Genomic DNA, 11,237 nt, shown 5'->3' with positions numbered 1-11,237 from the left:
CTCCACTACAACAACACTCTCTATGCCAGTATCTCCACCCAGTTCATCAGAAGACTCCAGCCCATACAGAACGCTGCAGCTAGACTCATCCTGGACCTCTACAAAAGGACCTACATCACATCCCACCTCAGAAACCTCCACTGGTTCCCCATCCAGTATAGATGCCAGCTCAAGATCCTCGCAAACACCTACAAAGCTCTACCACAGGATCAAGGACCTTCCTACATCAACTTTCAACTGAACTGCCATCTGCCTGCAAGATGCCTGCGTTCCTCACCACTCACCCGGGCGCACACCCCCTACATCCATCACAGCCATAGTGGGATGCGCTTCTTCTCTTACATCTCTGTCAAGAACTGGAATTACCTTCCCCTTCACCTCAGAAAAGCACCCTCCCTGGTAGACTTCAGAAAGGTACTTAAGACTTGACTTTTCTACTGAGACATGGCACCCTCCATGTCCAGATACTCATAGAGGTGATAGGGCTGCTCTATACAAATACTGATTGATGAATTGATTGAAAGATTGATCGATTGATCGATTGAAGTTTGGCTGTAGAAGAAAATGGTCACTTCCGTGTAGAGCACTGCTGACCCACGGAAGCTCTGCTGATTATGTGGTCAGCTGCTGGAGCACAACACCCTTCTGAAGAGTAGAAGAGAGCTGCAAACATATGGGATGTGCAAGGGCTGGTTGAGTTTACCGCTCCCTGGATCACAGACCCAATACCCTGAGTGAGTAATGTGCCACCCCTGTCCTCATCTGCACTAACCACCAGGCTAGGGACGTAGACTTCTTTCAGCCCACTGGCGCCCAGGAGATGTGTTTGTGCAGCAGCTGCAAGAGATCTTAAAGGTCCTCTTCATACATGGCGCTATCCTGATGACCCGACTTTTAGCCCCACGCCCCCTGACCTGCCACGACTGGGTTGCGTGCCTACTTTGTCCGCCATTCCTGTGACTATGTGAGGCCTACAGTGCAGTGACTCAGACGTCATTAGCGCAGGTACACCTGAGACTTACCATCACCTTCCTGCCTGTGGGCTCTTCTCATTTACACTGAGGTGGGCTTGCCACCAGTGGAGTTGAGAGGATGCATTTGTTGCCATCACTCCTCCCACCCAACTTTTTGTACTATTACCCCACAGCTGTCGGATGATAGGGAGGATGGCTCATAGATGACAACTTTAGGGATGGTATCCCAGCATAGTATTTTGCACTGTGCATTAAGGGGTCCAGCTGTAACGGGACTGAGGACTTTGCCTAGTAATTTTCACCCTTCTTTCTGATAGAAAGGGCCTTTGACGCTCCCATATATCCATGACTTCCTGCTTCTCAGCTCTGTGGCCCCACTAACTACAACACCATATCGCCTAAGGGCACTTCTGTGACACCCTGCTCCTGAGAATGATTGGGGCCTTCTGTTAGCCCAGTGCCTTCCACTTCAGCAATTATGAAAAGATGGGAACTCTAATGGTTCACAATCTCACAACCACTAGTCCACTACCATAATGGATTCAACCGAGTCTTCCAGGCAGTTCCTTTTCTCTGAGGCTGTGGATGGTGCAAAACCAGTGGTTCTTAAGCCATGCCCACATCCTCTCAGGCCTATTCTTAAAGAAATCTCAGCATTGGTTGTAGGCCTTGGATCCATGGATGACAAAATTAAAGACCTCACATCAAAAGTCAAATATCTGCGTTACAAGCTGGAAATATTCTGTAACAAGGTGGAGGAAATGGAACAAATGCTTGCTGCATTGGACAATCAATGGGGCCCGATGTGTGCCACCTCAGGTAGAAAGTGATCGGGTGATCGAGGCAAGCGCATAATGTTAGATTCTGTGGAATGCTGGAAAAATGTAAACAGTTCGACATGAAAGCATTTTAATTCAACCTCCTACTACTTCTTAGAGGACTCAATTTCTTCCCAATATTCGAATTTGCAAAGGCGCATGTACCCAAAAGAAACCTCCGATCTTCCAACCTCGCTCTGGCCAAAACCCAGCGCATCCACACAGCCAGAGCAGGCGGACAATCCTTCTCTCACCTTCAGGAAGGCCCTCAAGACCTGGCATTTTGGCTAACAGATCTGTGGACCCCCCCCCCCCCAGCGCCTTGAGAGCCCCACGGGTGAGTAGCGCGCTTACTTAATCTACATACACTTACTTCCTTTATGCATCTATATACTTTCCATATACTTATGGATCTATATATTTATTATTTTCTTCTAATTCAGCATATCCAATGCACTACCATATTCTCACCCTATGCCTCTTTCAATATATATTCTACCTCAACTCTCTGACTCATCTCAAACCTCTTTCTACTACTCTTTCCAATGCATTACCCTATTTCTCACCCTATACCTCTATCAATATATCCTCTACATCCACTTTCTCATTCATCCCAAACCCCATACCACTACTGTGTGCCCCAAAATAACCCTTTCTAGACTCTCTCCTACTCTACCCCTCCTTGCATTATATGACGCCTCTTTTACTATACCAAGCACCCAAAACAAGCCTTTCTAAACTCTTCCCTCTGACTCTTCATTCCTTTTTCCTCATCCCAAGCCTCATCCTACCGCTATGACCTCTAAAACAAAAAGTCTAAATCCTTGACTTTGCTATACCTCCACTATCCTTTTCATTCAAAATAACAGACTAACATGTCCACTTCTCAAATTTCATATTTCACTAAATTAATTCACCACTAATCTTTTATGGGTTCCAGAGTAGCATGCTACTTGCCGAAAAAGCGCTACAACACCTCATCAGGGGTAGCAAGCACTATATAAATGCAAACCTTTTCCCCTTCTCAATCCAAATAGCTGACCAACATATCCACCACTCAAATTACTTTCATATTTCACTATACTAATTCAGCACTAATCTTTTATGGGTTCCGGAGTAGCGTGCTAATCGCCAAAAAAGCACTTCAACCCCCATTCAGGGGTAACAAGCGCTATTAAATGCAAACCTTGTTCCCACCACTATCCCCCCACTACCCATCTCAATCCAAATAAATGACTAACATATCCACCACTCAAATTACTTTCATATTTCACTATGCTAATTCAACACTAATCCTTTATGGGTTCCGGAGTAGCATGCTACACGCAAAAAAAGCACTTCAACACCTCGTCAGGTGTAGCAGGCGCTATATAAATGCAAACCTTTTTACTTCTTCTATCCCTCTGCTACCCTTCTCAATCCCAATAAGTGCCTAACATATTCACCACTCAAATTACTTTCATATTTCACTTTGCTAATTCAACACTAATCCTTTACGGGTTCCGGAGTAGCGTGCGACTTGCCAAAAAAGCGCTTCAACTTCCCATCGGGGTAAAAAGCGCTGTATAAATACAAACCTTTTTCCCTCTTCTATCCATTCACTATCCTTCTCAATCCATATAATTGACTAATATCCACCACTCAAATTACTTTCATATTTCACCATACTAATGCACCACTAATCCTTTATGGGATCCGCATTAGCGCACTACTCACCAAAAAAGCGTTTCAACACCCTATCATGGGTAGCAAGTGCTATATAAATGCAGACCTTTTTCCCTCTTCTATCCCTCCGCTATCCTTCTGAATCCAAATAGCTGACTAACCTATCCACCACTCAAATTACTTTCATATTCACTATACTAATTCAACACTAATCCTTTCTGGGTTCCTGAGTGGCATGCTACTCGCCATGAATGCGATTCAACGCCTCGTCAGGGGTAGTAAGCACTATATAAATGCAATTACAATACAATACAATCTCAAACGACATCACTGATGACATCACTGATGACATCACAAATGACATCACTGATGACATAATCCAGTGGGTGTTTCAAAAAAGTTTAGGAGTGTTAAATATATATACACCAAGGTGTATTGATGAATCAGTGGGTGTATGAGTGCCTGTATGGATGAATTAGTGGATGCGTGACTGGCTGTATAAGTGTGTGATTAAATGTGTCTCAGTGAATGTATGGGTGAATTACTAATTTGTGTGAATGTCCAACCTCCACTGAGACAAACCTGGTCCCTGTAATCGACCAGCACTCCTTCGCAGTCAGCCTGACCTTGGGGCTTTGGCCGGGTCCCCCACAAACAGATACCCCAAGTGGTGCTTTGTGCATTTTGATGATATTTTCAGCATCAGTGTAAATGTAGTTTGGATTGGAGACTGTGACTAGTTGGTCAGTGCAAATACCATCTTTATCTTCCTGTACTATCAGGTACAAGTAGTAAGCAAGTTACACCTCGGTCCTCAGGCAGAGAGAAAGGAAATGTTTTGTTTTCCTCTGGCTTGCCCCTAGGTAAAAGGCTGTTTTGATAAACTGGTAGTCGGTTGCCATTTTTTCCAAAGCACAGACCTCTGACTAGAGACTTACTGAGGCCAAGTCCCTGCAAAACTTACAGCAAAATTAAGTATATCTTTTCAGCATTTCATATCTCGTTAATTATAAACCTTACCATTCAAGTAAGCTGAATTGAGGCTGCAAATTCCGTTACTACAATTCCCCTCCCTGCCTTCTGAAACCATACCCTCATCCTGATCAAGGGTAAGATCCCCCTTCCACTGACAGCATAGATAAGTGTCAAAGAGGATTCTCTGAGTAAAAAGGCAAGTTTTTCCTATCTTCCTTTGTGATGCAATATATCCCTGTCCTCACAACTAAGTGCTCAAAAATTGGGTAACAACAGTGTACAGAGTACCCTTGACCTGTAAGTTAAATGCCACTAGTGGACTGCAGCACCTATTGTGCCACCACCAAAGGGACAATGCAAAGCATATATTCAGACCTGCCCCAAGCAGCCTGAATGGGCAGTGTTAAAACCACAGATTTCACCTTGCAAAATGCCTCTAAGTTAGGCCCTTAATGTCCAAAGAGCAGGGAGCATGGTATTTAAAAAGTAGCACATGTACTTACGTTTTTCAAGACCTGGTAGTGAAACATCTTTAAAGTTGTTTTTCACTGTGCCAAGGCCATAGAAAAGCACTAGGTTACATTATAACACCTTATATTGCATAACTTCAGTTTGGGAGTAGCTAGAACGATGGTTCAAGTATACTCAAATTCATAGTAAAATCCAATCTGATGGTCAAGTTTGATTTTAAATTACTATTGTGGAAAGGCCTCTTTTAGAAAGTTGGCATTTTCCATCCTAGGACAAATGTGCCTTTCTGCCAATGTTCAGTGTCATCTGACTGTTAATGGTGCTCCTGTGGTGAGATATGTATTGCTCCCAGACACTGGATAAAAGACTTGGATGTGGGGAGATTTTTTACCCCTTGAGAGGATGTCCATCTGGGCTGTCATGAGTGACTTAACTGAACTTTAAAAGCTGCCAACTCTGACACAAGGGGATGTTACTTACACCTAGGCCTGACCCTTCTTTGTCCTGATAGTCAAGTGTGTACCAATCCCAGTGGGAGAGGGGTTGCCCCCAGAACCAATTTAGAGTAATCAAAAGGATGGGCTTGCCCTTTATACTAGTCACACATCTGAGTGGGATTAGGGAGCTCTGCACAAGGGAAGAGCAATTCTGCCATGTTGGTTTGGAGCAGAGAGGGCACTGTGGGATACTTTATTGTAAAACACACAGGAAGTGCTGCAAATGTGGGAAACGGCACCCTTGAGAACTTTTCCCCCATTGGTTAAGAAGTAGACAGGAGCTTCCTCCATCCAGAGGCTGGCCCTGGGCATAAAAGTGGCATCCCTAGTACCCGCTTCAGAACACCTTTGGTCCTGGGGAAGACAGAAGAAGGACTGCTTCTGCCGTTAAACCTGTGGAGAGGAACTCCAAGGGCTGGACCCGCTACCACTTGACCTAGAATTGAAGAGTGGTCTCCAAAGACTAGTTGGCTAGCTTCCTGTACAGCTCCAGAAACAGAAAAGCTGCAAAAACCCAACTCTCTATTGAGCCCAACTGACCAGTTCCAACTGGATTTGCCCTTGACTACGTTTGTGGCTTCTGGGAGATTGAGTCCAAACCCCAAGTGGTGCCCAAAAGGTCCTGGACCCTTGGCTGATGTTAGCATGTATTCATTCTCCCTTTAAAATTGCAACACTGGACAATTAGAAACAGCTGAGGTACAGCCACCAACGCTGAACTGGCAGTTTGCCCTGTTGAAAGGATCCTGACTTCCCAAAAAGTTTCTACGTCCGAACGTAGGGGACTTAGTAGGTACCAACGATGAGCATCACCTCGACGATGACAACACCTTCTGGGGTGCAGCTTGGAGTTTGCCCCCTGTCCAATGTTGGTGAGCTCCTATTTGGACCCATCCTGCACCCGGACTCCCTAACATTCTGGTCGACAAAGTCTTTTCTCCAAAAAAACGACTAAGTCAAAAGGTAAACTTTGCACTAGGGAGAACTTTGTCCCTGTATCCTACCCACATTCCATTATGGTCGGCCTTAACGTTTTACTTTGACCCAATGTGATGCTTTTTAGTGCTAGGAACATAAAAAACTTTGAAACATATCGCTGGTTCCCTCCATGAGATTTCTGTCATTTTATTGTCTATTTGCTCATTAAACCGAACCATATGTTTACAAATCCACGTGGGATTTTATTGTGAGATGTTTTCTACTTTTTAACTGTTTTAGTACTGGTAAATGCTTTACACATTTCTCCTAATTAAGCCTGTCTGCTCTGTGCTACAATTACCAAAGGTTGAGCTCAGGTTTAAATTATTGAGACCTAACTTGACCTAGTAAGGAATAGTGCCATTGTTACATGAAGATGATTACCATCCCTTCAAATAACAGTCCACTTTCTCACAAGGCCTCTCTACTGAAAATAGTTGCTTTACAATTTTTGTGACAAACAGCATCTGGCAGTTGTTCACTGTAGTGACATCCTTTTCTTTAACAGTATTTACCCATTTTAAACAATAAACACCTAGCCCCGTGGGTCTACAGGGCATGCTTATGGTTGATTAAGCTGATATAGAAAATAGTCTTTCCACATAGAAGATAACTTTTCAATGACTCTTAAAGCAGTGTTTTAAACTGCAGCCAGCTAGATCAAAACAGTGTCAAAGAGCCATGTGTTAGAAATGTATTCTCTAGTTGGCAGTGGTTTGGACCCTGTCCAAGTAGGGACCCTCAATCTTGCCAGGGTAAGGTATTCACACAGCTAAGATAAATCCTGCTCACCCCCTGGGTAGTTTGGCACGAGCAGTCAGGGTTATCCAGGAGGCAATGTGTAGAGCATTTGTACATATACACACACAGTAACAAAATGAAAACACAACACAATGAACCCAAACTACTTCAGAGAAATAGCCAATATTAATCTGAACAAAACAAGACCAAAACGACAAAAATCCAACATACACAAGTAAAGATATCACTTTTAAAAAGTGTACACAGTTCAATCCATAGGAATCTATGAATGTGACACTTTTAGCACAAAGTACCTGAAATACATTAAAATCAAAGATGAAAACAGGCTAAGGGGAGGTGAGGCACTGGAAAAAAAAAGCAATGGGTTGGTTCTTTACTCCCAAGGTACGTGATACGTAAGTTTCTTACTGCTAGGGAAGGTGATGCATTGGTTCCTTACTACTGAGTAGAGGAGGTGATGCGTTGACTCTTTACTGCCAGGGAAGTTGATTCATTGGTTTCTTACTGGAAGGGGATGTGATGCGTCAGTCTCCAGACACATGGTCTTGGTTCCTTACTGCTGGGCAACATCGATGAGACAGTGTTGAAGTACGATACGTCAAAAATCCAGGTGTGCTGTGTCGATGTGGCGGCGGCGAAGCAGGCACTGCGTCAATTTCAACCCCCCCCCCCCCCGAAGCAGGCACTGCATTGATTCTTCAGCTGCAAAGAAGAGGCTGCGTCGGAGTCGGAGCAGGGGAGCAGGTGCCACGGATGTCGGTGACACGGTGCTTGGGACATAGGCTGCGTTGATTTTTCAGCTGCAAGCCGTTGCTGCGTTGGAAAAACAGACCCTGAGAGTTGATGCATAGTTTTTCTTCTTGGATCACCAGATTCAACTCCCATCGGCCCAGGAACGGGATTTGGCACCACTTGGCAAGACTGGGCTCTCAGCAGAAGAGCCCAGCCACTGGTATATAGGCACTGGTATATGAAGTCTTTGTTGGCTCTGAGACTTCTTAACAGGAGGCAAGGACACACAAGCCTTTGGAGAACCTTGGAAGCAGGATTGAGGAAGCAAGGTCCAGTCCTAATACTCCCAGGACTGAAGCAGCAAGAAGCAGACCAGCACAACTAATCAACAGGCAGAGAGTCAGTCCCTCCGACAGAATCCAGCTCTTCTTCATGGCAGAATATCCTTTAGTCCTGAAATGTTCTGAAGTTACGGTGTCACAGTGCCTGTTCATATACCAGTCTCTGCCTTAGAAGTTGGCAAACTTCAAAGAAAGGTCTTTTTAGTGCCTACCTTACCCTGACCTGGCTCTGGACACACTACAGGGAGTGGAAACAGCTTTGTGAGTGGACAGGCACAGTCCTATTCAGGTGTCAGTGACAACTCCTCCCATCACTCTAGCTCAGGAAGTCCCATCAGGCTGGTGTTGTCCCATCTGAATATGCAAGGCACACCTCACCTCCCTTTGTGTGACTGTCAGAGTGAATGCACAAGAGGCCAACTATCATCCTAACCCAGACATGGATTCTACAGACAGAGACACAGAATGGTTAAGCAAGAAAATACCTACTTTCTAAAAGTGGCATTTTCAAGCAGGCAATTTAAAAACCAACTTCACTGACATTTTCAGTTTTTTATTATTAGGACATTTAAAACACACCAGTGCATAATAAAAGGGAAGGTTTGGGCCTGGCAGGAGGGTTGCACTTGCCAGGTCGACATGCCAGTTTAAAAATGCAAACACAGACACTGCAGTGGCCTGTCTGAGACATGTTTGCAAGGCTACTCATGTGGGTGGCACAATCAGTGCTTCATGCCCACTAGTACCATTTGATTTACAGGCCCTGAATACACCTGGTGCACTTAGGATGGACTTACTAGTAAATAAAATATGAAAATCATGGATAAATCAATCACCAGTACAATTTACACTGGAATCACTTACACTTTAGCACTAGTCAGCAGTGGTAAAGTACCCAGAGACCTAAATCCATAAACAACGAAATGCAGCATACAGTAAAAAAACAGGAAGTCAGAAGCAAAAAAGACAGGGGAAGTCATGTCAAAGAAGCCAGGTCTAAACCCATGCAATTTAAACATACATGAGGTGTTGTAAACCTACACTGTTACCCCCAAGTAACATTCAACTTCAACACTGCTGGTGCATTTTCTGTTCCAAATTAGCATTGTGATAATGGAAAGATAATTGTACCAACACAGTATAATGAAATGGTTTTGGAATGGTATTGATTTATGTTTCCACACTCACTCCAGTCCTGTAAGCAGCCCATTGGTTCCCATCCCAAAGAAAGTTATCCCAATGCCCCTGTATGACCAAATCACTCTAAGGGTAGGTGATGTATTAAAAGTTTCATTGAACTCTGGAAGCATCTTCTGATTAGTGTTTCAACTCTTCTTGCACACTCGTTGATAGCAGTTTTCATGTTTGACTATTCTCAAATTTATAAAATCTAAATGCATAAACTAAAGTGAATGTAGTATTAAGATAGTGATAGCTTCAACTGACAAACTCTCTTTGTTATTGTGTCAAACAAATGAACAGTGATATTTAGAAGCATCTGTGGTCAATTTACTATTTTTTGTGCTAATTTTAGGTCACCTCCACAGGAGATGGGAAGAAAGAATCAAAGTAGAGTGACCGAAATTATCCTCCTTGGCTTCCCCATAGTACAGCAATTTCAAGTCCTGCTTTTTGTTTTATTCTCTATCATCTACACACTGATTATCACCGGGAATGTGATTATCATCTATGTTGTAAAGAGGGAGCGACACCTTCACAAGCCAATGTATTATCTCCTCATTAATTTCTCCTTTATGGAGATCTGCTATGCATCTTCCACTGTTCCAAAGATGCTGGCTAATTTTCTTCTAGGGCATCAATCTATCTCTCTGGGCGGCTGCATCACTCAGTGTTATTTCTTTTTTGTGATGGGTGCTATGGAGAATTACCTACTAGCTCTCATGGCTTATGACAGGTATTTAGCCATCTGCCATCCCTTACGGTACCCTGCCATCATGACTACTCGCTTGTGCTGCATGCTTGCAGCAGGATGTTGGCTAGCCGTCTTACTGTATTCCATTGTGCCAGTCATCTATATCGCACGTCTCTCCTATTGTGGACCTAATAAGATCAACCATTTCTTTTGTGACATGTCACCTCTGTTGATACTTTCTTGCACAGATACAACATTCATCAAGCAATTCTTTTTCATCCTTACTTGGAGTATTATCTTCAGTTCTATTCTTTCTATATTGATATCATATGTAAGCATCATATGGACCATAACCAAGATCCCTTCTACCAGTGGCCGCCAGAAAGCCTTCTCCACATGTACCTCCCACATCACTGTGGTGGCCATCTACTATGGGACAGTAATATTTGTGTACGTGCGACCCACAAACAGAGTCTCCAATGAAATGGACAAAGTGATGGCTGTGTTCTACGTGGTGTTCACGCCACTCTTTAACCCTTTCATCTACAGCCTACGGAACAAGGAAGTTAAAGATGCATTGATCAAAATATGTGTGAGGTACTTTAATTTCAGTAGCAAAATATATTGTCCCCAGTGAGATCGGACCGGATTCTCAAAGATAAACTTACACTTTTGCATAAGTTTACTATTTTTTGGTATTACCATACTACAAGTTTAATTTTACTGATAGTAATTTTACAACTGCGGAGACTCCACAGTCGAGGCACACAAAACAAATGAACACACCTATCTTTTTATGTGCAGGCTCTCCGCCACAAGTGCGGAGTATCCACAGTTGTAAAATTGGTCAATTTAAACTTGTCGTTTATGAATACCAAAAATTAATAAATTTACACAAAAGTGTAAATTTACTTTTGTGAATCAGGCCCGTAGAATTAGATCAATGATTTATCATATCTGTGTTCCCATGCCTCACAATATCGCCTCTACTTCTCTAGAAACGACATTTTAATTTTCCAAAATCTAGCTCATAAACAAATCATTACAAAGTAGAATTTATAATGAAAAAAGTTTCCAATGCTTGAAAAATTCATTTGTGACAAAAAGTAATCAATCCTAAACTAAGTGCAAAACTTCCTGTAACTCAAAGT

The 11,237-nt window shown here is 43.2% G+C and overlaps 1 protein-coding gene across 1 annotated transcript; it reads left to right on the top strand.

Moving 5' to 3' along the window:
• Window positions 1-9,763: 9,763 nt before the first annotated feature.
• Window positions 9,764-10,723, top strand: LOC146866760 (olfactory receptor 6N1-like). The gene has a single exon (XM_085617325.1). It carries the CDS (start codon window positions 9,764-9,766, stop codon window positions 10,721-10,723), a length of 960 nt encoding a protein of 319 aa, XP_085473451.1.
• The last annotated feature ends 514 nt before the right edge of the window (window positions 10,724-11,237 follow it).

This window comes from Triturus cristatus, chromosome 1_2 (genome assembly GCF_964204655.1).
Source record: "Triturus cristatus chromosome 1_2, aTriCri1.1, whole genome shotgun sequence".
NCBI lineage: Eukaryota > Metazoa > Chordata > Amphibia > Caudata > Salamandridae > Triturus > Triturus cristatus.
Note: the sequence above shows the minus strand (reverse complement) of the source record. Positions and strands in the feature narration are given on the sequence as shown.